The sequence below is a fragment of the Cylas formicarius genome, unplaced genomic scaffold, assembly GCF_029955315.1.
Source record: "Cylas formicarius isolate icCylForm1 unplaced genomic scaffold, icCylForm1.1 PGA_scaffold_8__14_contigs__length_24414737, whole genome shotgun sequence".
Taxonomy (NCBI): domain Eukaryota; kingdom Metazoa; phylum Arthropoda; class Insecta; order Coleoptera; family Brentidae; genus Cylas; species Cylas formicarius.
In genome coordinates this window covers 3,706,974-3,733,659 of record NW_026844361.1, presented here as the reverse complement: position 1 = coordinate 3,733,659, position 26,686 = coordinate 3,706,974, and the positions used below count along the sequence as shown (strand labels likewise).

General features: G+C 33.6%; 1 protein-coding gene across 3 annotated transcripts in view; it reads right to left on the bottom strand.

The window, feature by feature from the left end:
• Window positions 1-26,363, bottom strand: part of LOC132706122 (A disintegrin and metalloproteinase with thrombospondin motifs 9) — a 124,785-nt gene extending 98,422 nt beyond the window's left edge. For all 3 annotated transcript variants that reach the window (XM_060677256.1, XM_060677258.1, XM_060677257.1), the window contains exons 1-2: window positions 26,217-26,363; window positions 24,152-24,283 (exon numbers count right to left, since the gene is read on the bottom strand). In XM_060677256.1, the coding sequence (XP_060533239.1) occupies window positions 24,152-24,154 (3 nt within the window). In that variant the 5' untranslated portion in view covers window positions 24,155-24,283; window positions 26,217-26,363. The remainder of the gene's footprint in view (window positions 1-24,151; window positions 24,284-26,216) is intronic.
• Window positions 26,364-26,686: the final 323 nt, after the last annotated feature.

The following is a 26,686-nucleotide window of genomic DNA, read 5'->3' as shown; positions in this document are numbered from 1 at the left end:
CCTGCAATTTCTTATAACGAATTCCACTATTGTCATTGCAGTGGAATAATATACGAAATAATACACAATAATATAAACACAAAAATGTCCGCCTATGACATTGATGTACTTCAAAAGAAAAATAATTATAAAAAACCTTGGAAGAATTTGAAACCATTAACTATATCCTTCTATGAGAGTGATAGCACAGATTCAAACTGTCTTGACGACTTATTTTATTTAATATGTATTTATTATTTATATACTTTTGCTTGCTAATTTCCTTACTACCATCCTGGTTTGATTTTCCGGAACAAAAATGCTTACGAGCAAATAAAAACCTGGATACTTTTTTTACAGTCATGACCATTTATCGTGTGTGGGACTACACCACTGTTACGATTATACCATAAGCCAGGCATTGACCAGCTATAAACAAAAATATATATGTAGGGCTAGTAACATTGACAGTTTTCCATACAAGATTTTCCGAGGTGGTACCAAACTACCTAGAACGTACGTCTCGTAATTTATTCACGCGAAGATCGGATCGGAAGGCGGTACCTACGCGCATATTCGGGTTGCACTTTGTGCGAGATAATGACCGGCGATTTACATTTTTCTGCTCGGTACCTCCGGGTAAGAAACCCGCCAAAATAAATACCCGGTCGACGAGAGTTGTTTGCGATAAAATTATGAAATGTGGGCATAGTACTCGCCTGGGCGAGGTGAACGAATTGTTAATAATTTTGGAGTGTTTATTCCACCGGATGGTCTGCAAGAGGGGGGTGGGGGGCAAGGTTCGGTTCACCGATGGTACCGCCCGTGTAATGCTTCCTTAATTTTTGAATATGATCGTTCGTGATCAACCCGCTAACCAATTTAAATCAATTATTTATTGTATATAAGAAATTACATTTTTTATATACAAAACCTAAAAAACAAAATTCAAAAAAAATAAGAACTAAAAGTTCAGATTTTCACGAGATTATATATTTTGACATGACAATTGGTTCGACAACACCATGTCTTTATCCAATGTTTGATTGATTGATAAAGAGACGGTGTGGTCGAAATAATTGTCATGTCAAAATATATAATTTCGTGAAAATCTGAACTTTTAGTTCTTATTTATTTTGATAAATGGATTTTCATCAAGTAAAAGCCACCTCAGTGCAAAAACAAAATTGTAAACCAATACGGAAAAATCTCTCAAGATGTTATTGGAAATAAGCAGATTATAGTTTGCTTTTACAAGATCCAAAGGAGAGAAAAATGTTGCCAACTTTTGAAAGAAACTTCTACAGGTTACTGTAATATTATTTACAAATCTTCCTGACAAGAATAACAAAAGTATCATCAACGTAGCGTTCCCATAATTTTGGTTTCAGGTGGCAGGCGTTGAGGGTTTTCCTATCAAAGGCTTCCATAAATATATTCGCATTGACTAGTGATAATGGAGATCCCATAGCTGTTCCCGACTTTTGTTCAATTCAATTTGACCGTTATAAGAAAGGTATGTTCCAGACAAGCATAAACATACGTTTTACAATTTTATTTGAAACTAATGAATATCTCCCATTCTTAGATATTCGTATCAATAGGAAATCAAATCTATTATTCGGTCATTCTGTTTACAGAAAACCTACCTGCACAGACCGATTATCAACTCTCTTCTTTACAGAGCCGTAAAACTATCTCAATCCGAGTCACTGACCTCAGAATTAAAACACCATACATCTGCTCTCCCCTCTAATAATTTCCGCATTACAGATATTAAGCGTTCCATTGCACTATTCATTTCACCACAAACTTCCAAAAACAATGAGTTCTGTATCTGACTATAGACAGTGCTGCACAAGCTAACCAAGAGAAAATCACACCACGGTAATTACACATTTTAATCACAAGCCTTGAGTCACTGAAGAAAAGCTTTGAGTTGCTGACTGGGAGTTACTGAAGCACAGAGAATTTACGTTTGCATACCTGCGCAGACATGTCAACATTTTCTGTAATTGATTCTCTGATTCAGCTAATAAGTTGACATCGTCTGCGTTGATTCTATGAAACGTCAGTAGAGCGCCCTTGAAACCCTAGTGAAGAAAATAAGGCGTCATACATCTCAGCGTGGCTTTATGTTTTACTGTCGCCACATCATAAAAGCTTTTGATTATTGAAATATTGAATCAGCGAGGATAAAACATAAACGTGATCGATACATCTGCGTCCAGATCTAAAACCAAGCTGAAATTGGCAAATTACGTGTTGCTGCCTATTTGCGGACCATGGAGAACAGCAAGCACTTGACCCCAATGAAAGAAATATGTTATTAAATAGTGAACACGGATACAATGACCAGTTGTGTAATAGATTTTTTTAAAAAATCGTACGGCATTGGATACTGAAACTTTATTGGGCTTATATTGTTTTAAAAATATTTTTATTTCACCAGCGGTTGTACTACTAAAGAATCGAAGAAATGTGTGTGATCTAACGAACCAACTAACCAAAATACACTTTGTTGTCATTTGTATTGGCACTCATTATTCTTTATGAAGGAGTAAAATGGAATAATAATAATTATATTATTTCAATTATGCAGCTTCTTTGGAAGGGAAGGTGAACATCAGTGGCTCAGCAGATTGACACAGCAATTGGAAAAGGGATAAAAAAGAAACGACAAGTGCTAGGACAAGTGCTAAGAAAGGAAGAGAAAGATGTTTGGTTATAGACATTGGCGGAGGACCATTCAAATGTATGCCTACATATCATACTGTTACAAACTTACGCTTAATTGTAATCTCCTTTTTCGCCAAGTGCCTATCCGTTCCGGATGTTGGCGATCAGCATGGATATTTTTACTATGTTGATGGCGATTCGGAAAAGTGCTGCTGATGATTTGTTAAGCCACGTTCTAAGGTTTGCTAACCAAGATATTCTCCTTAGACCCGGTGCTCTATTACTGTTAATTTTTACCTTAGAGAATTTGTTGTAATAACCCATATCTATCTGAATTTCTCATTATGTAAGCGAGATACTGAAGTTTCCAACATTTTACGGTATCAAGCAGCTCTATTTCGTTATTCATACGTCGCAATACCTCTATATTGGTAATTTTTTGTGTCCAAGATATTTTCAATATTCTCCTGTACAGCCATAGTTCGAATGCTTCCAGTCTCTTGGTGGTTTCTTTAGTGAGCGTCCAAGTTTCTACTCCATACAGAAGGACCGAGGAGACGTAGCAACGCAATAGTCTGAGTTTCATGTGTCAGATTGTGGCTCTTAAAAAGCGAGCTGATTTTGATAAATACTGAGCGGGCCTTCTCGATGCGACATCGTATTTCTTGTTGTCCCAGTTCTCGTTTATGCTTGTTCCCAAGTATGTGTACTGCTTTACTCTTTGTATTCTACACTGGTTGATGTATACATTGTCTTCTGCGATGCTTCTTTTACTTACTACAAGGAGTTTGGTTTTGTTTATATTCATTTCTAACCCGCTAGGCTCAGCCATCCTATCCATTAGTTTTTGTAGTCTTTGAAGACTATCTGCAAACATTATAGTGTCATCTGCGTACCTTATATTATTTAGTTTAGCACCATTTATAGTTTTTCCTTCTTGAATACTGTCAAGTGCCTCTCTAAAGATGTATTCTGAGGACATGTTAAATAAGAAAGGGGATAGGATTCATCCCTGTCTTGCTCCTCGCAATATTTTTATTTGTTCTGTGTGCCCGTCGTCAACTCTTTAAACTGTCATCTGGTTCCAATACAAATTTATAATTATGTTTAAATCTTTAGGATTCATTCCTATCTTCTTTAATATTTCGACCATTTTATCATGTTGGACTCAGTCAAATGCTTTCTGGTAGTCTATCAAGAAAGCAAAGACAATTATTGTTTTTCCATAGCCAAGTACGCGAAGAGAAAATGTTCACCAGAATAAATACGATATCATTAAAAAAATATATATTTCGAATATCGTTAGGAATAGGAATAGGTAACCCTAATGCACTTTCATAGAGAAATATATCCTGGAATTTATAACACTTAAAGCAACATGGTGTCCTATTTGAAAGAAACGAGTTTAAAGAGTTTCAAAATGTGAATGTTTGCGACATAATCTTGGACAACTTGAATTCAAGTAGACAACAAAAGCAAAAACGTGAACTTATACTTTTTCTTTACATTTTAAAATTTTGTTTAGCTGAAAGGTTAAATATTTCCAAAACGGTTAGGTATAGGATAGGTATAGGTATCGACAGGTATAGATAGGTATCGGTGTGGGTATAGGTATACGTCTCGATAGGTCTAGATAGGTCTGGGTCTAGGTATAGGTATAAGTATAGCCATAGATAGGTGTTATGTATAAGTACAGGTATAGGAATAGGTATAGGTATAGGAATTTTTTCCATTTGAAATAAGCAAGCTGAAAATATTTTAATAAACAAGTACACCTGGAACCTACTTTAATTCCAAATATTGAAAGAAGTTGGGTGAAAAATGCTGTATAGGGTGAATGAGATATACTGATAAATGTTTACCTCTTAAACGAATTATACCGAGTATAGGATGACATTTTTCATTTAAAAAGCGCTATATACAGGGTGGGCGCGAAAAATAATCTGCCTCCACGGTATAATTCCCTCGCTTCTTCTCAAGTCTTCGGTGTTTTAAAAGCTCATTTAATTCGATAAATCGCGGCCATTTTTAACGATCCGGCATGTGGATCCGGGGAGGCAAAAATACGCGGCCAGAGGACGTTATCGGGCTGGTAAGTACACGCGAAATGTATGTTTTGTGTATTTCGCTTTGGTCGTCGTGTGACTGGCCCGCGATCGTTGTTCGTTTGTTTTTTTAACCGTTTTTCGAACAGTGTCGCGTGCAAATATGCGATCGCGTCGAACACGGTACAGTTTGTGTGCCCACGCCGCGAAAAAGAAAAAAAATAGCAGGAGACTTATTGCGACTTTTTTTTTCTCGGTCGTACCTACTTGACTGGTCGTTGACGTACTCGTACTCGAGATGGAATTTTGTATCCTGTCAGTATTCATGGGGTTTAAACATTCCACACGCGAAGTATCATATATATTAGTATTATATTGTCCTCCAATTAATTATCCTTAAATTAAAAAAAAACAACATTGGCAATAAAAATGAGCTAATAATGATGACTAACAATGGTCGGAACAATGTGTCTCTCTCCATTTTCCTGAAAAAAGATTGGTGACTATGATGCTCTTGAAGCAGAATCCGCGGAATTGCAGCACTCAGGTCTTTGTTATTTTAGTTTGTTGTCTAATTAAATTATACTAGTGTCGTGATGTCTCTGATTACACAGACCAACAATCTTGAAACTTTTGAAATTCGTTCTTTATCAACATTGGAAGAATTAATAAATGAAAATCTCGATTGATTTAAAAATTATTTTCTTTAGTACAAGAAGAAAAACCGGATTAAAAATCTAAATTCAATAACAAAGTCTCGAACAATAGTTAGGTCCATTTATTTTTGGAAGATCCCTCCCTCTTGGCCGAAAAACTCGTTTAGCGCATTTTCTTGTATATTCTAGGGCGGTATTGTCCTGGCAGGGATCTGCCGTCATTGCAACGTTTCATCGACCTTGATATTCACGGCCCACGATTCTCGAGAAAGTAGTCCAGATATGAGTGTAAAAACTGTAGATTTATACTCATAGTGCATCCCATTTCCCTAAATTTCTCTACCATGTTTTCTACTATGTCTTTATAATTTGCGTATTTGTTGTTTCCTAGAAGATCTTTTACAAAAACTGGTCGTATCTTTTTCTAGTTAGGCTGGGTTCTCAGATATTAAGACATCTGAGCCATGTAGCCCTGGCCAAATAATTGCAGACTCGAGGTTATAGCAGTCATCATGGTGATTTGTTGGCTCTCTTTCTATCATATATTAATAGAATAAGAAAATAATAGAATTATTTTAATGTCTGTGTGTTTATTTTGAAAATATTGTGCTATGGTTGAGCCAATTTGAATATCTTTCGAGACATAAAATTTTACTTCGACTAATATCAATTCTAAAATGGTGACAATTTGAGATAAGTTTTTTTATTCTTAACCAAAACAACCTGTTTCCTCCAGAATGTAGCACTTCTAGTTTTGTTCCCAAATATTTTTGTAGCAAGGGCTGAAATATTTCAAAAAATTCACCGTATGTTGAACTAACGTAGTTTTCTTGCAAATCTAACAAAAATATTTCTATATTTTGCAGTCTTAAATACCCTGCCCATTGATGACCCCAAAACGTATGACTAATGCATGTCAATCATGGTTGAAAGAAGAAAAACTGCTAACTTGATGATACGAAAGCATAACAATCATGTAAATCAATCATAATTAAAATAAAAAAAAACAATTAAAAGTATGAGTAAATGAAATTAGAACTTAAACCAAATTTACGCTAAAATTCCAATTTGCTATTTGATATTACACAAGTATCCGACTTTTCACATTTGCGTTAAGGCATTACCCTGAATATGTTATTATGCCCCACCAAATTAAAAAAAATTAAAAAATATTCCATTATTTTTTAAATGATTGTTCATTTATTGTTTGGAATAAAAAAGTAAAAAATAACAGTTTATGATCTTAGTGTAGTCCATGAAAATAAAATTAGTCAAAAATAAAATACGGTAAAATAAATGCGGAACAACCGAACAACGCTGTTGCTCGTTGAGCGTCATTAACTACCTACAAACGATCCTAAAAGGGCATCATAGACCTCTGTATCATATATTATTCAGAATGACCACTAAGCCAAAAAAAGGGCCAATTATTTTCCGGGTTTTTATCAAACGGAATATAGTATAGTATAGTTCCACAGTTTTTAGAGCTTATAATGTTGTCATTGGAGAAGGCATTGGAGATCCTTTTCTCCTTTAGTGCCTTTAGTTTTCGGCAAAAATTTGCTACAAAGATTCTTTGGTCCATATTCTATAGCAGGTTTTGTTCTAATATTGGGAACAGAGGACCGCCATCTACAACTTCTCAAGGTATAATCAATTTTACTGTTCGTTTTTCGATCAGATAATATCCAAGTTGATAGTCGTCTAGCATTTCTGCATATCCAAGCCGAAAAGATCGTCGGTATACAAGAGAAAGTGACCAAGTCCAAATATTAATAGTTTTAAGCTATTAATATTTGAAGATTTATGAACAAATATAAATTTCAATTATTTTCTGAAAGTTTGTTTTAGCGGAAATTCATATTGAATAGGTTTTGATTAATTTACTGCAGTAGTCAAAATAACTTAAGTATTGTTTTATTTCAGTCATATACCTATTATTATTTTTTATTCGAAGGAAGTTTGGACTTGGTCATTTTCCCATGAATATAAAATCAATTATTTCTTGTAAGTTTATTTTAGCGGAAATACATTTTGAAAGTAGGTTTTTGTTAATCTACTCCCATAATAAAAAAAAGTTGTTTTATTAGTCATAATATAACTATACCTATTATTTTCCTATTCGAAGGAAATTAAGGTCAATTTGTTCACCTGACATTTATTAATTATTTCAATAACAAATTCACGATTATAACAAATTAAAACTAATTACTAATAAGAAAAATTAAGTACCGTTAAAATAATCCTAACATTATACTTTATCATCACTGCTTTCGTCTTGTGCAGGTTAGGGGCATTAGTCTTTTATGTTTAACTCAGTCATCCTTTTTGTTTTTGGATATTGGCAATGGTTCTGAGTAGCACTTTTTTAAATCTGATTCTTTCGGAGTACTACTGGGTTTACCCTTTACTTTACCTCTTATACTTAGAACTTTGTATTCTTCATAGTAATTGTACATGAACGATATTAAATTTTTTGTTCCGTTTTGATATCGGATTTGTTTGATATTCAGCCATTCTACTCTTTGACCACTTTCGTCTTGAATCGTATTTTTTAATGTTGATTTGCTGAGATCTTTAAGATTGATAAAATTATTGTACGTCAGCTGGTGCACTGGAAATTTTATTTTTTCCTCTCTTGGATCGTGCTACTCTCATAATTGATTTCCAGTCATTTAAGCAAAAGACAAGGATATACCTTTTGGCTAGTTCTATGGCATTATGCATCGAATCTGCTTCCGTGTGTGAATGGTTTTTTTCTAAAAAGTTATGTGTTATAATTCCGGTAGGTAAAAATAAAAAAAAAAGATAAATGTTCTCGTGTAATTTTTTTTTGCATATGAACTTGAACAATTGCAAAATATCAACTTATGGAATTTATTTATTTTTTTTAAATATATTGTTACAAATTAAATTCTAAAAAATTTGAACTTGGCCACTTTCTCTTGCACACGGACAATATATTGTAAATTGTTTCCAACTTTTGCGTTGAAATCATAATGGATGATTAAGAGTTCTTTCTGGCTGCAACTACTTGCTGGTTATCTGCGTCAGTTATAGGGCATATGCACTTGGATGAGACATTAATAATAATGCGGTCACTCATACTCTGGTAGCTCTTCACATTTTCGGCTATTCGTTTATTGACCATTTTGACTTACAGTGTCTGACCCTGACACGAATATGTGATGGTTATTAATGGTAAAGTGTCCCTTACCTTTCCAGAGTGTTTCTGTCAAACCACGTAAATCTATTTCCACTATCTGTATCTGACGCTCCAATATTAGAAATCTGCCCACACTCAGGGGACCTCAGAACAATATTTAATTTGGATTTCTGGGCTGAGCTTGATATTTTTTCCAGTAGCTTTAGCTGCAAACAGACCCAGGTTACCCACATATGTCTGTAATTTCAAACCAATCTCAACACAAAGTAACGTGTAGCTAACTTGATTACTTTGCACTGATTAGAAAGGTCATTTGAGTGGTATTATTACTACGCAAATTAGAAGTTTTTAACTGTTTTGGCCTGTCATTACTGCCATTAAAATCAAATTTTGGTCGTCCGGTAGGCATTTTTAATGTGTGTATGTGCTTTTTTGTACATGTGGTATGGTTGATCCAAATCTACAACGCTATGATGATATGATGATGATGATATGATATTACACTGAGACTGGATGTATTATTAATTATGTCGAAAACAAATCATATCTACCAGTTCTTATACAGAGAAACAAAAAACGAATATGATAAATTTTAACTGGAGAAAAAAACAATTATACGAAAAGATTTCATGGTTACATCTCGCCTCCTCTTCACTAGACCTCACTTTATGAAAGATCGTTTTCTTATAATCTTTATATACTCTACCACAGTGTCACTAGTGTGTCAATTCTTAAAAAAAAATACAAACAAAATTGTTAATACTCATTTAAACCTTATGTTATATTTTATTTTTATTTACCCTTTTTCTCTATCACTTCTGTTGTTCATGCAAAATCTAACATTAGTATCATAAAACTTAGCTCTTATTTCTAGACATATAACTTTGCTTTGTCTCTTTTTCGTATTACACATACTTTACTGAACTTTGAAGAGTTATAAATTGCCTTCGGTCCCTTTTTGCTGGTCCCTTTTTCTTTATTTTGATTATTATGACTACTCCATTTTGACTTACATTGTCTGACTCTAACTTGAATATCTTATTATTATTAGTTGCAGTGTCCCTTTCTTTCACAGTGTCAAATATTAGAAGTTTACTCACACTCGAGAGACCTCAGATGTTCCACCTAACAATATATAGTTTGGATTTCTCGGAAAGCTTGATATTTTTTTCAGTAGTTTTAACTGCACACAGAGCCTGGTTACCCACATCTGTCTGTAATTTCACACCCGAACCCAACAGAAAGTAACATCGAGCTAAGTTCATTATTTTTCACTAATTAGAAAGATCACCATGTTTGAAAAGGCCCAGATAGCACACAATATCCGCAATATATCCGGCCAATGTTCCATTTAAGTCGCATGTCCCGGGACATGAGGAGGATATTCTTACGATATACGTTAGCACATATACTATATATCCTCTGAATGCGTTGCGTTGCGAATTTACTGTACACGATATACCACAAATAACCTCTAAATAGATGGCCTGCGGATATCCTCTTGCGCCATAATAGGAACATTAGAATAGAAATAGGGGAAAAAAGTGAAAAACCGTAAAACAAAATGAAACCTAAAAAGTTAAATTTTGAACAACTCAGAAGGAAAATACTTATTTTTTTTTTAGATTTGTGGTGTTTTGGGAGACATTTTATTGGCAACGTTTTTGTGCACATCTACATCGACGTCAATGTTGGCAAGTCCTAAAAAAAAAAAATCAAACCTTTAAAATCAACTTGTTTTTATTATTTTTGAACACGAACAAGACAAGAAACGCTATTTTAATAAAAATACTACAGAAAATACGGATTCATCTAAGCAAAAAAAAAAAATATAAAATCGTAAAAATAATATATTTGTTTTTAAGATCCCATTTGACAACACTGTTCGGCTGCAACCAATGACGCAACTACTCGCGGTCGTGCCGTGCCGGACTCGCTCGAGTCTCCTCGGTTTCTCGTCTCGTCGTCCGCCATCTTTTCAGCTTTGCTTTTGTTGGCGGTATGAGTTATACGACGACTTGGAGTCCATTTTGAGTATTTGTGCTGTGGTTACTGCTTTCGGTGCTTTCATTTCTGTTATTTTTTTGTGGTACTATTATTACTGAAGAACAAATAATTCATGTAACTAAAGCTTTATGGTAATATATAACATAAGATTTGATAACTTCTAACCTGAACGAACCATTCTTGTGTAGTCTACCAACATCATGCCTTGTTTTTTATTATTTTGTAAGGTCAATGAGATAGCCAGATCAGGCGGCGCCAGCAGTTGTGAGTTTGTAAAACAAGCTCCGACCCCGCTGATTTCAAATGAACTTGCAATGAAATTTTTTTGGTTGGGCATGAAGAAAAAGGAGAAATTTTCAAAATTAAAATTGGCCAAATTAATATTTGGTAAGTAGATATTATGTTTGTTAAAAATAGATAGGACGTAAATGTAATATAAATAAAGTATAAGAAATATAATTTAATAAAATATATACTATGGCGATTGGTTAGTTGAAACTTTTTTTAAGAAGTGATTGCTGGACCGAGTTAAGATAAAACTGACTTTTTTGTAACCTATATACCTATATTATACGTTTTAGATTACATATCTTTTTTGATTCTAGACTTCCTTTCATATCTTATTGCTTCGTTTTTGAAAACAAAAATAGAAACCACTTACAAATATATAAAACCTGTCTTGCTAAAAACTAAAATATTTTCAGACGCCGATAAGAAGGCAAATACATCACAAACATCAAAACAATGTGAGAATTCAATAGCTGCTTGGCTGAAAAGAGCTACAAAACTAACCAAAGAATGACAGAAAACCTGTCAAATATTAATTATTCTTTTAGAGTTTAGTTCTTTTAATATTATTAATATAATTAAACAAATAGCACTGAACAACGGCTACAATCCGTCCATTATAGATAAAATTATAAATAAAAAACAAATACAGACAACAGTAAACTCTATTTATCCGAAACCAAATGCAGAACACGAACAATTTAAAACAATTACATACATAGGAGAACCCAGTGAAAAAGTTTCAAACCATTTGTCAACATGTGGTTTAAAAATAGCTTTCAGAACTAACAACACAATAGGAAAATATTTAAAAAACAATAAATCGAAATGTCCAAAATCCCAAAAATCAGGCGTCTACAGGTTGAAATGTGGATCTTGTCCTAAAATTTATATTGGACAAACAGGTAGATCCTTCAAGAAACGCATTAACGAACATACAAGAGCGTTTAAAACCAATAGTCTAGATTCTAATTATGCTACACACTTAAACACAGAAAAACACATTTTTGACGACAATTTTGATATATTACACACAGCCACAAAAAGTAGAAAATTAAACTTATTAGAAGCCATGGAGATTAACAAAATGAGATTCAAATGTATTGCTTAACGATCAATTAGATTTAAATACCTCTCCTTTATTGAACTTAAATTCTCGCAACAACATTAATTAAGGTTTAATGGTCATTTTTCGGTATATATAGTAGCAGGTAGTTTGTAAATATTACATTTGATAAAAACACGGTGTTGTCGAAACAATTGTCATGTCATAATACATAATTTCGTGAAAATCTGAACTTTTAGTTCTTATTTATTTTGATAAATGGATTTTCATCAAGTAAAAGCCACCTCAGCTCAATTTTTGTATAACAAGTGTTGTATTGATGGTATCAATCTTCAGTCCTTGACTTTTACGATCAAAAACAAAATTAATGATTACATATTAATTGGGAAAAACTTGTGCATTTCAAATATGACCTGCTATTCCAGTGATGACTTCATCAACCATACCCAATAAGTTAATTATATCACATGCGAGTACCAAATTTTTGTAGCAGTACAACCAATTGGACTACTGGACATTACATTTCCAGTACGTAGGCTGTTGAAAATAACCTAATAATTAAGGTCCACTGGTATATCTATATAAGATCCTATATCCTCACAGTCGGATATACTAACGACGTCTCAAATAGTATAACTGGATATCCCTAGTATGAACAAACATCCTACGGACATACGTATCTGATACTGTGGACGTTCCAATTAGTAACATCAAATACCCTTGAGACGTCTGAAGGATGTCCCTTCCATGGGGCGTTTTAAACTTAAGACTAAAAACATCATCTTGACTTAGTCTGGTTTATAAACATTGAAAATCATTGTAATAAAGTTGAAAATAAAAAATGTATGCCATATTAATTCTTTTTTGTCGTTGAGTTATTTATAAAGCAAAATTTATTCTATGGTGCGGTCTCTTTTGACGAGGAAGGCTACAAATCGTCATCCTATCGAATTACCTTACGTATTTTACGTACGCATATCGTTCCGAGTTATCGAATCGGCAGACTAAACATGATCGCGGATTTATATCCTGCGTATCGCGCAAGACGGCCTGCCAATTTCGCGAATCCATCGTCGACGGGTTAATTTTGGTGCGGCACGATTTTTTTGCGAAATATTCGACGCGGAATGGCGGTAAATATTTAAATTTGACGTCGCGGCTGGATAGAAACCTTATGGCCCGGCGCTCCGGTTCAAAAGTTTGAATTCGCTCGGCGCGCGTGAGTCAGCCGAGTTTATATAGTTTGTTTGCGCTAGATCGTGCGATATGTGTGTCTGTAGGTCAGATTTTCGCTTTCGTTTGGCGTTCGTTTTTTTTTGGGAAACTTTAAACGTCTGCGCTGGCCCCACTATAATATATATAACCGGATTGGGATTAAAAAGGCACTTTTATTGGAAAATGGGAAAGGAAAACTACTCGAAAAACTATTAACGAATGATGTTTTATAATAATCCGGGCTATACACGGTTTTTCACCCAACTCGTTCATTAAAGTTGCTTATTTCAAATGGATTACTCTGTATACTAATACATTTTGAATTTCGAAACATATTCTAAGTATAATGTGCAATAGCTATGTCCAGCTGTTTCTGAAATATTTGACCTTGAGAAAAAAATTGTGCCTTTAACTTTACCAACTGAAAACGTATATTTCTGTAATTTTTAAAAATTTGATTTTTGATATTTGGCAAAATGTTAAAAAAAAGAGACAAATATACTTTTTTGTTACTGTATTGTTATTGTTAAGAGTTTAATGAGATACAACTTAGAAACACCTTTCAGTTTTTGGAGTTAAGATAAGTGCCAAGTGCACTTTTTAATAAAAAGAAAAATTCAACGTTCAACCGGAAGCTGCTGCGAACTTCCTTATTTGAAATGGAACACCCCGTATGTTAATACATTTTGATATTCTGTGTGAAATTCTAAGCATATTCTATTTATAATGTGCTATACCTATGTCTAACTGATTTTAAACCGTTTAACCTTGAAAAAATAATTGTACTTTCGGCTTAACCAACTTTGAAAATTCATATTTCTGTAGTTTTTGAAAATTTGATCCGCATATTTGGCAAAACGTAAGGCTTAAGTTCAAGTTTTTGTTATTGATGTTGTCTACTTTTTTACAAGGTTTCCAAAATTAGACTGCAAACATTCACATTTTCAAAGTCGTTAAACTCTCCTTTCTCAAAAGCGACTCCCTGTAACTTTAACTGCTATCAATCCCAGAACTACGCGTTCCAGTTTTTCGAGTTAAGGTAAGTGTCAGGTGCACTTCTTTGTAAAAAAAATTCAACGTTCAATCGGAAGTGACCACCAAATTGCTTATTTCAAATGGAACACCCAGTGTATTTATACATTTTGAGATTCCGTGTGAAATTTTAAGTAATACCTATGTCTAACTGTTTTTGAACTATTTGATCTTGGAAAAAAAAGTACTTTTGGCTTAAAAAAGTTTGTATTTTTTTTGTAGCTTATTAAAATTCGATCCTCATATTCGGCAAAATGTTAAAAAAGGGACATCCTGTAACTTAAGTGTTATCAAGTCCAGAACTTACTTCCCTATCAGACTCACTAAAAACTATTTATAATGTGTTACACCTATGTCTAACAGTTTTTCAAATATTTAACCTTTAAAAAGCATTGTGCCTTCTGTTTAACCAACTTTGAAAAATATTTTAGTAGTTTTTTAAAACTTGATCCTCATATTTGACAAAATGTTAAAAAGAGGCTCAAGTTCACGTTTTTGTTATTGTTGTTGTCTACTTCTTTATAGGATGTCTAAAATTAGACTGTAAACAATTAAATGGACACGCTGTAACTCTTAAGTGTTATTAAATCTAGAACTTACTTCTCTATCAAACTGTATTCAGCTTACTTATACCTATTGAGTTTTTGGACAGAAGAGAATCTACCCCCTTCACGAGATGTACATTTTCAAGATATGTTTAGTTTGAATGTTAAATGTCAAACAATCAGGTGCGGTATTTTATTTATGACGAAAATTTAAATAGCAATAAATATTTAGAAATTCTACTACTCAGTTTCTGGTACCAGTTAGATGGGGCTCCAATACGTAGTTCTCACGTGGTTTATCTAAAAGTATTGCTAATGTTTATAGATGACCTTTAAAGGGGGCCTCCGCCGTTACTTGTTTTGACACCACTTGATTTTTATTTGTGTTGATATATCAAAAGTAAAACGCATTCTTCTTCAGTGCATATCAGAGAAAAAAAAGCTTTTGGGGAATTCTACTATCAAGAAATTCGACGAATCACAGCAGGTGTACAAAGAAAAATCAATATCTTTATTTTTTGTAACTTAAACTCAATTTTTTCATTTTGAGAAACACAAGAAGTTCATTGCAATCCTCTTCAAATTTGTATTGTTCATTGCCGTCAACAGGTTCTTTCCAACACTTTGTAACATTCAACGTAAATAAAAATAAATAAAAGAAATTTCGGTGTTCTCTCATATTAAACTTCAAGTTTTACCTTGTTGTTAGTGACAGCTGTCGACATACAATGCATACTAATTATTGGTTTTCGTAGTTGCTGAAGTTTTGCCGATCATCCTGTTGGCTTCTTCAGAGCTTAACTGAAACTGAAGAAGCCAACAGGATGATTGCCGAAACGTCAGCAAGTTTCATTGATCAACCACCGACGCGGGAGGAATGTTTTAAAGGGTATGTTTTTACTTATAAAATCACCTATATGTTTCTTCATATTTGAGTACTACCATTAATCTACATACATAATATAATAACAATGTAAACATAATATATTTTTTCAATATTTGCCGTTTTGCAAAAAACATATTAATTATTATTATTATATAATTACATATAATTTATATATTTAATTATTAATTATATATAATTACATATACAGGGTGTCTCAAATACAGTTTCAAAACGTCATCTCAATTTTTTTAAATGCCTATATTATTCGAATGACTCTGTCATAGTTTCCGAATATTTACGTCAAAACTGATCAAAAAAAGGAAAACAATAGACGCAATTGTAGTTAAAAACAGGATAAATTATCTATTGCTATTGGTTTTCGATATTGCTATTATGCTATTATCAATTAATGTTAAAATAATTTCAAATTTCATTATTCATTGAAAAATTGATTATTCTCTCTGCCTCTATTCATTGATATTAAATAAAATTATTAGATTATTATATAATGTAATAATCATCATTTTTATATTTAAAGGACAACAAATTTAGAAACATATGGCATTATTAAAAATAAAAAAGAAATATTGAAAAAAATGTTATTAAGAAGCTTTAGCTTTTGCTCATTTTATCATTAATTGAAGAGGCTTATAAATAATAAATTAGCGTTTTATTTGGTAAGTTGGGTATAATTACAAATTTTAAAAATAATGCAAGAATAATTTCTGTATTATTATTTATTATCAGAAAAGCCAATCTGAAGGCAAGGTAAGGCATAACGCATAACTGTTTCAATGATATAAAATTCCTTTCAGAAAGGGCAAAAAGAGAATTCCGTTAATTTTCGCGTTTAATGAAACTTTTCAGATTATCATCGATATGAGATGCAACATTTGGTTAGTTTTCGTTTGTTTTGTTTATAGGTAATATAGTAAAATGGTACATTAAGTGTTCAAAGGAATCGAGGTTCAATGAATATTAACTACGCACAGGGCGTAATATAACTGCCGAAGAGGCTTTCAGCAAAAATAGGTAAAACACGGAACACACGAAATCTCATCATTTGTGAAAACATACACTTAATTTAAAAAGTAGACAAATTAAAACCAAACCACACGCATTGAATTTGTATGGGTGTGATGGTGCCACCTTAATTAGTGTAATTATTTAAAAAAAAGTGGTTTACACGAGACTTAAAAACCAAAATTCTCTTGAAAAAAATTGCGCACATAAATATAAGCATTGATAATTGATGATTATCGTGAATTCTGTAGACTCAGGAATACTTTCAACGATCTATTAAATCATTTTGGAATTTTAGAAATGCACACAAACCGCTTTAGATATAACAATACAGAGGATGAAATAGGTTCTGACGCAGCGAATTTATTTGCGGATTATTTCAAAGTTATATATGTGAAGAAAAAATTAACTCCCTCCGAATATCCGTTCCTGAGATTTACGCCGAACTGTGTAGACTCAATTCAAATAAGGGGCGGCCTGGGCCTGACCAAATATCTCCTCAATTTCTTAGATGCTGTGCGTTAGTCTTGGCGAGACCTCTATATCTCATTTTTAATGAATCACTGAATTTGGACATTTTTCTAGATTACTGGGAAACGTGCTACATTGTTCCCATTTATAAAACAGGAGAACCTCCCGATCTGTATCCATATTAACTGCCATACCAAAGTTGTTCGAAAACTTAATAACAAAATTCTTAACTCCCTTTTTCAAAAAAACAATTATAGACCATCAATATGGTTTTCAATCGAGGAGGTCAATAACTTTGAATTTAATTACGTACGCGGACTCAATCGTTGGTGCTTTGGAAGCGGAACATTAGGTTGACGCCGTTTACACAGATTTTTGAAAAACGTTTGATAGGGTGAATCATGCTGTGCTGCTTGGTAAACTGTGTGGCGAAGGTATAACGGGTAGACTTTTGGAGTGGCTCGAGTTGTTAGACTTGGAAAATACTTGTCGGAGCCTTTCCCGGTTACTTCGGGGGTGCCTCAGGACTCTCACTTAGGACCGCTATTCTTTCTCGTATCTATCAATGATATAGCTACCTGTCTCCATAATGCTTCTTTTTGCCGATGACCTAAAGGTCTTCTCGTGAAGATCAGGTTCGTTTGCAAGAGGATCTAGAACGGTTGGCCTGATGGTGTCAGATGAATAGTATGGATCCCAATCTCTCAAAATGCCTAAGTATCTCGTTTCAACACCTCCGCCATCCTTTAGTTGGATGGATGAAAATTTTAAAGACTTTGGTGTGCACTTCGAAAGCGGTTTTATCTTTAACAATCATATGTCCAACATAATTCCAAAGGCTCATAAAATGTTGGGCTTCATTAAGAGGTCAACATTAGATTTTCAAAGCGTATAGTCCATAAAACCTTTATATTCGAGCCCACTTGGCCGTAATACATTCATCGCAAGGTCGGCCCAGTTGACCAATGAGAAGGAGTATTTGGATTTTTTCACTACCGACGGTAGATTTAGGAATCAGATTCAAACAAGCATAACATAACATAACTTACATTAGTTATTTATTTTGCCCCCTCAGCTTTAGAGATTGTAGCCTAGGCTTTTACTTTTAGTTTTTACTTTTGTATCAGCCGGTAATTTAACTATCCATTTTACTTAAGTTTTAAGTAGAAATGGACTCTATCCGTAAAATCCGTAAAAAGCGACGTTTAAATACAGACAAGTTCGGCGCACACACAACATCTGGGGGTAAACTGTTTCAATAATCGAAAGTACTGTTACTTATAAAATGCAGGCGATATGAAGTCCTGAATTGTTCATTTCTTATGTTAGCGCACATTAGATGGAAATTGGTCATGCGCAAACCTATACATTTGAATGAGATCTCCCCGTAACTGACGCAGACTTAATGTTGGTAGACTAAGTATTTTGAGACGGTCAACGTGTATGTCTAAGTTGACCTGGCCAGTGCGCAGCGGCTCGTTGCATTCTTTCCGGAACATCACAGTCACGCAGTAGCCATGGTTTCCAGACTGGGGAAGCAAATTCCAGGATGGGGCGAATGTAAGTGGTAAGAAGCCTTTTTTAACAAAAATAACGTGCAGTTTGCTTTCTTTGCAATATTTGATACATGTACAGACCACGCAAGATCATTAGTTCCTGTCACACATAGGTCCATCTGAGAATCGACACTTGACACAAAGTTTCCATTGATATAATAGTTCAAACCGGGATTGTTCTTGCCAACATGCAGCACAGAACACTTTTGAGCATTCAGCGGCAATAGCCACGTTGAACACCACTTGGAAATAGTATTCAAGTCTCTCTGAAATACGTCCGCATGTGCTGAAGCATTTTCAAATAATTTAGTGTCAGCAGCATAAGCGCTCACATGAGAAGAATCAATGCTGGAGAGCAAATGCACAGTATACACTAAGAATAGCACTGGTCCCAGCACCGATCCCTGGGGAACACGGCCAGGCACGTGTTGTGGCAGTGAAAAAGCGTTACCAATTTGAACTCTGAATATATAAATAAATAGTTATAAACAATTAATTTAAGTTTCTTGTTTTACTTATATTTAACCTCAGTATTCGCGATACGGGATAAATTTCCCATTGAAGTTTTAATAAAAAAACAATGGATTTATTAAAAATAAAAAAATCTATTCACAAACACACGCGCATTCCGCCCACATAACCTCACGAATCGACCGTCGTCCGTCAAGGAGGTTGTTAAGTATGCGTCCATTGTTAATATTAAACTAAAGTAAACCGATCTTAATAATTATGGTTATCCGCGAGGCCCCGCGATGATGCCGCAATTAAATAAAACTGCAAAAAACAAAATTCAATGTCTTCACATTAAGATGACTGCACAGGATGTTTAAAAAAACATGGGCCATCACTACGACGTAAAAATAAGTTTTTTTTTTTATATCAACAAGGCTCCGATTTTGCTTGATTTTGTAGGTACAGGGAATATATTTCGGAAACGTGCGGTTAGTAGCCCTGACTTGAATCCTTTAGATTTTGATTTATGAAAACATTTAAATAAATTTGTTTGACACTGACACTGGTCAAGTTGTCAAAACTCTCCTTCTAGCTAGATATGTACAAGTTTAAATAACTTGTATTGGAATTACTACAGTCGTTTTGGATAAATTTCGAAAAAAAATTAAAAATAATTTTTTTTAGCACTCTGTAGCTACAAAAAAATGACCCATGACGTTATAAAAAAAGTCTTATTTTTGCGTGATGGCACATGTGTGTGAAGAAAAGCAGCCTCCGATAAAGAATAGATATTTTTATTTAAAGCATATTTCAGAAAGTTTTCACAGTAAACAAATCAAAATTAACTTTAAGTTTAAAACCCTTGTAGCATAAACAACAATTTATTCACAATTTTGTTATTAAAAAAACTTTATTAAATAAAAATAACAAAATATTAACCATTTGCTTTCCAGCTCGAATCAAGGCTTTGGTCTCGAAACTTACATTACTAGTGCTATGAAGAATATTCAGATGGTTTCTGCCATTTGCGAACAATAAGGGGACACTATTTAAACATTTGGAAACTAGTTGAACAGGATTATTTAAAATGGGAAACCATTTTTTGTTATTTAAACGATGTAGAATTATATTGTGTCGTACATCGTTGTATTCGTAATAAAAATTGATATATAATGACCATTTGAAAAAATGAAGTTGATAATGATGACCAGAAAAAAATAAAAACGAATTCGACAAATTACGGTTTTTGTCGCGTATCTTCGTGATGGGAAAGACTTAGTTTTCTCAAGAGCATGTTATTAACCTTTAAATTTCACAACTTTCTAATTTAACCATCTTGGTCGTATTTCTTATGGTTTCCAATATTCCCCTGATAGACATTCTTTTCTCTGTTCTATCTAAGAAATGATTCGCACTTTAACTAATTAATAAATTTGCAAAATGGTGCCTTCGTGAAAAAATAATCATAAGTACCTTAAAATCGATCTCAACAACAAAACAACCACATCCTTTCACTTTTGATTTGATTGGTTTGATTTATACCAACAACGTATATCGATTTTCTAGACTATAAACCGACCAAGTGCATCGCGAATATTTGGAAAAGGATACATACATAAATGAATCTTTATTTTAAAAACAACGCAATATCTATAAGAGTAAAACCATTCTGAACTTATAGTGAAATCCTTTTTATAAAACTTCTGGATTCCTTCTGCATCGATTTTTGCTGAGTCGAACTAGCTAACGTTTCGCCAATCATCCTCTTGACTTCTTCAGAGCTTGATTGAAACTGGCTCGCAGTTTACTCTGTACCTGCTTTTATATTGTGTGAGGGGGGCGGAGCTAAATGAGGGGCATCAACACCGTCTCGGATGATGATGAGCCAGTTTAGTCAAGCTCTGAAGAAGCCAACAAGATGATTGGCGAAACGTTAACTAGTTCGACTCAACAAACGCAACGCAGGAGTAGTAGCAGTAGCCTGTGGAAGTTTCTTTGAAAAATTAAGTGAAATCCTCTTTGAAATACTGTTTCTAAGTGATCTAAATTACTGCAAATTTGTCTATGGTCCCTGCTTCGATGTTTTGATGAAATATTATTGTATTGTATTCGATTTAATTATAACCTCAAAGAATCACATTTCGCAATTTACTTAAAGGTAGATGTCCCGCATATTTATCGAAAAAAGTGAGTTGTGGAAATTACATTCATTTTAATTGTAAATGAAATACCCAAAGTTAAGAAGACCATGACTAAAAGTTCATTCTCGTATAGATCCATTAGATTGCTTAATCAATAACCTCGGTTAGCCGAGCACATGATATCTCATTGTGCGTTTAAAAATACCTAGATAACCATGAATTTACTTTCATATAATATGGTTAATATTGTTGTTATTGTAAATTTGTTATACCGAATTAAGTTACATGCTCGACTAAGTTAATAGCACAGCTGACCTTCGCCGAATCCAAAATAAAGACGGTTTTATTTATTTATTTATTATTCTCTAAACTTTCTTATAATCATATAAGGCAACCCAAAACGTAAATATGGAAATGTGGATACTGTAATATTTTTTCAATATATAAACAATCCAGCTGGGAGAAGACCTCTAGGCAGACCTCGTTTAAGATGGCGAGATTAATATAATATCAGATCTCAGGACAATGGGATACACGTACCAACCCCAAATGACAGAAGACCGTCAGGAATGGCGGCGAATTGTAAACGCAGCCAAGACCCACCCAGGGTTGTAGTGCTACTGATGATGATATAGACTTTAAAAAAAGCAATATCATACCTAATATTGCCAACAAGTGACCTAATGTTGGCAGCTTTAAATTCAACCAGAATTTATACGCTTAATATCTTAAACCTCGAATATCTCAAAAAGTAAGTAAAATTGAAATGTAAGATAAATTACAAAATCACCTTTTTTTGTCCTAGAGTTGATATCTAAAAATATATGGTGTTCCATTTAAAAATCTTGAGATTTTGTTATTTAAATTCGTCAAAACGGCATTACCTATTTGGGACACCCTGTATAAGCCGACGCGCATTTGTCATACTGATTGAGCAGTGCATCTTCTCTTTAGTTTGTGTTTAAATTTTCGTTGCAATACCTGAATCAGTAGCGTCACAACAGATTTTTATATGGAGCTATCAAAATATTAAAAAAAAAAACATAACTTCAATTTCTTAAGAAAGTGACCTTTATTTTAACCAAGGATTCCAAAAATGTCGAAATATATAGGGTATTCCATTGAAAATATCAAAGTTGATGCGGGGACACTTCTGGGACACCTTGTATCAACAAAATTATAATATTTTAAATCTTCAGGAGAGTCCAAGAAACTTTTGTAAGAAACTTTTTTTCGTATCTCCTATCGGTTTCCAGATCGTTTAGTGGATCGTTTTATTTGGCACACGGCAAACCTGTAGACTGTCATATTCGAACATATTTTTGAAAGGTTGAGTTTTGGTGATGAAGAGCTTTGAAAACTTTAAGAATAGTAAATAATTGTCTTATTTTCAGAAAGCGCAGTTTTATTTACCCATTATCAGCAACAAATTCAAAAACACGCTCTCGGGACCTCGGACAATCATCATCATCATACAACGCCTATGAAATACAGCTAATTTTCCAATTCAATAATGATTTATAACTCTCCGGCATTAAGAAATAGAGCATAGTTTTTTTTTCTCATTTTCCCCTGCGTACCATAAGTAACATGCCCTAAACCTATCTCTTAACTTTCATGAGCAAAAAGGGAATTGAAATTTTATTTTTTATTGCATGGGGAGAACTCAAGAAGAAGTTTGTAATTTATTTAACGCAAAATACCAATAAAGACCCATTATAAGACCCGCAGCGAGTAAGATTAAGAGAAAATTCATTTAATATTTTTTTATTTTTTAGGTTTTGAAAATGCCCACCATTAACTCTTGACAGTAGTCGAATCGCTTGAAAAACTATTCCAAAACAACTTATCTCATTTTGTAGTGTTTCCTTGTGATTTTAAAGAAAATCCAATTCAAATCCAAAATGTGGCGGAGCATCATCCTGTTGCAACTAAATCTGTTCATCTAACATATCAGATTGCTTTGCATTTGGGAAAGAAAGGAAATATGTCATTTTCATTTTGATCAAAGAAATAAGGTCCAATAATTTTGTTATTCCAAATCCCTCCCCAAATATTTATTTTTTGTGGATATTGTGTATGATTTTCTACCTAAAATTTTGTCTGTCGATAGAAATCGATTTGAGTTGCACATTTCTATTATAGTTTCGCAAAACTGTAGTCTGCATCTGCCTTAAGTTCCAGTAGTAATGTAATCTTGCACGCATGAACTATTCTTTTTTTAATACAGGCAAAACTATTCGTTGGCTAACATCATGATTCGAATCTACTTCAGAAAATGCACGGAGGAGATTATCCTGAACTTCTAATAAAATGTTTAATCTTGTGGTCTCATTAGTTTTTGGACGACCTATCCTCACTGTGGATCTTGTAACGGCCATGTAAAAAAAAGTATCGTAATCTATGTTTTGACCCATCCTGTATAATATTTTCTATTTACTTCAAAAAATTCGCAAGAAAAAATTATGATTGACCGGTGTTCTCTTGAAATCCAATACCTGACTTACTGTATATAAATGTTCAGGTTATTACGTTGATAAGAAGTCATTTGGTCGATTGACGAATGAAAGAGGAGATGGATAATACACTGAGCACTAGTTTTGAACGTCAATAGTTGAATCAGTTAAAATTCGCAAATTAGAAGTTTTGCTTCCTCATCCGCCTTATTCGCCCGATTTAGCACTTAGCGACTAGACGCTCTGAAGAATTGACTTGGTGGACCAAGATTTGAGATCGGCGAGCATGTTATTATTCTTATTACGTTTTGGTTTATAAAAACTATACAACGGAACATGAAAAATGTATTAATCTTTCTGGGAGTCTATGTTGAAAACCAATGTAAAAACTTATCAGTTCACCTTCGTATATAATTATTTTTTATCCGCAAATAAGTAATATAAACTAAGGACGTCAATGGACTAAAGCACTGGTTGAACTACTTACCATCCCGTGACATAAGGAAACCGCTACGTCTGAACTGGGATCGTCTCTGATTTTTCCAGTGTAGAAGCACCCCGTTACTTTAGGATCATGCGGTACCCTCTCGACCAGATTCTCGTTATGGTGGGTCACGATCTGCAATCAAAAGTGTCAGGAGTCAGCCTGGAGCTGTTCGACCAAACCAACAATCAGAATAGGGAATTAACTTTAACGGATCTCAATTTAAAAATAAGGTAAAAGACAACCTAACGAGAAAAGCCTTCCACTTAGCATAACTCCACAATCAGTTGGTCAAAAAATAAAATTCAATAGTTGAATTGTTATCATTTGACTTGTCTTTTCAGGTTTTTAAGTATGGTCTGTTCATAGGTATAAGAAAGTGACCAATTGCTTTTGAATGGGATTATCCAAGGGTGGTCATTTCGGAATTTAAATTCAGGTAAAATTGTGGTCCGTAATAGAAAATAATTTTATACCTGTGTTTAATAGTCTTTGATTTGGTATACTACTAGTCTAGTCTAGTGTATCTCAGGAGATGCTCCCGTCCAAATATAGAAAACACTATTCTATTGAGACTAAGGAAGTTATAAACAATGTTTATTTGAGTCTCATTGAACGTGGTGCCAGCAAGCAAGCATCTTTAGAAGAAATGGCCACATTGACAAAAATTCCAACATCAACTGTATGGAAAATTGTGAATAATCCCATTTCAGCGAGGAAAAAAAGAAGCGAGTGTAGATGAAAGTAATCAATATATAATACAGCGTAAAATTTACCAGTTATACGAGGAACAAAGCGTGCTTACATTAGATATCTTAATTAGGAGGCTTGAAAAAGATGAAATCGGTGTTAAATGTGGCAGAACTACCTTATGGAAGTGTATTCAACGCATGGGTTTTAGATTTAAAAAAATTGACAAAAGGCAAGTTTTAATGGAATCTTTTAGAATTTTGAAATGGCGACTGAAATATCTAGAAAAAATGAGGATTTACAGAGAACAACAAAGGCCAATTATTTACTTGGATGAAACCTAGTTCGACACTTATGATACCCCGGAAAAGGGTTGGGTTGACTCAACTGATAAGTGTAAAACAAACAGAGGTAAAAGAATAACTATTTTGCATGCTAGCTCTAAGGATGGTCGGATTCCAAATGGACTTTCTCTGTCTGCGAAAAATATTAAAGATTCCTCTCTGGATTACCATGAAGACACCACCACTGATTTATTTGAAAGTTGGTTTAAAAACAAACTAGTTCCAAACATTCCTTCTAATAGCGTAATTTTAATGGACAATGCAAGTTATCACAGTAGACAGTTGACTAAAACCCCTTCCTCATTTATTTTCACGGAGATTATATCAAAAAGCAATTAATTGAGGTTCTACAAAGGTTGAACCTACAAAAGGAATACGTCTGTGGGCATACAGTTTTAAGGTTTCCACCTTACTGAACTGAAATCTGCCATTCGTCGTAACAATGTTTTTTCCCGTGTTAACTCCAATGTCCTCAAACTTATAGAAACCGAAATTTTTAACATCCCTCCACAAATTTGGGAAAATTCTATTAAACATATAGAAAAAGCAGAACAATCGCACATCCATATTGCAAATAATATAGAACAAATAATAATTAGAACAGGCGATGATAGCGATAGTGATACTGATATATTATGTGAATAATTTTAAGTAATTTAAGTAGGTAATAAAAATAATTTGTAATTTTATTTTAGATTTAAACATAAATATATACATAAATAAATAAATATTGTTTAGTATCTTTCCTAACAAAACCCCAAATAATTAAATTCTAAGCAAAGTACGGACTTGTTCGGCCATATTTCATTCTTATAGCTGTCTGGGTTTTTCCTTAATTCGTATCAGTTAGTCACTTTCCTATATCTATGAACAGACTTTACCACTTATGTCTGTGTATTATATATTTTTAAAAATTTCAATGGGTAGATGTTCGGTTAAAGTTATGCCATTGGATTAAACTTTAAAATAAAAAGACACAAGAAACAAAAGAAAAGAAAGGTAAACAGTTATTATTAATAATAAAATCAACTCACGTGTAGATTGGGGCCGACGAATCTGTCGTTAAATTCCAATTCGAGCAGGATCTTCTTACCGAAGGCATCTATTTCGTACTTAGGATGAGGGTCCCACACTTCGGCAGATTTGTGACGGAAATGGCCGCTGTGGTGGCGCACCGCGGGTTTATCTACAAGAAAAAGAGAAGTTATATTCTATTTCGCAAAGGTGTAGACCACTAAAACCTCGATGGGTATGCAAAGAGACTACACAGTTGGCACTACAAGTTTTTTTTTGTCAATTTATGAGTTTTGTACTTTTTATCTTGTATCATTTATTAAACATTATATAGAGTGTCCCTGATGTCCCTTAAAATTTGGAAAATAAAATTGAAATAAACCAGACAATGTAACTTCCATCTTGAATTTTAGAAACTGTTTTTTTAAAATTTTTTCTTATATTGACGATAATTACAGTGCCCACTGTTTTAAATCTAAGAAAAATTAAA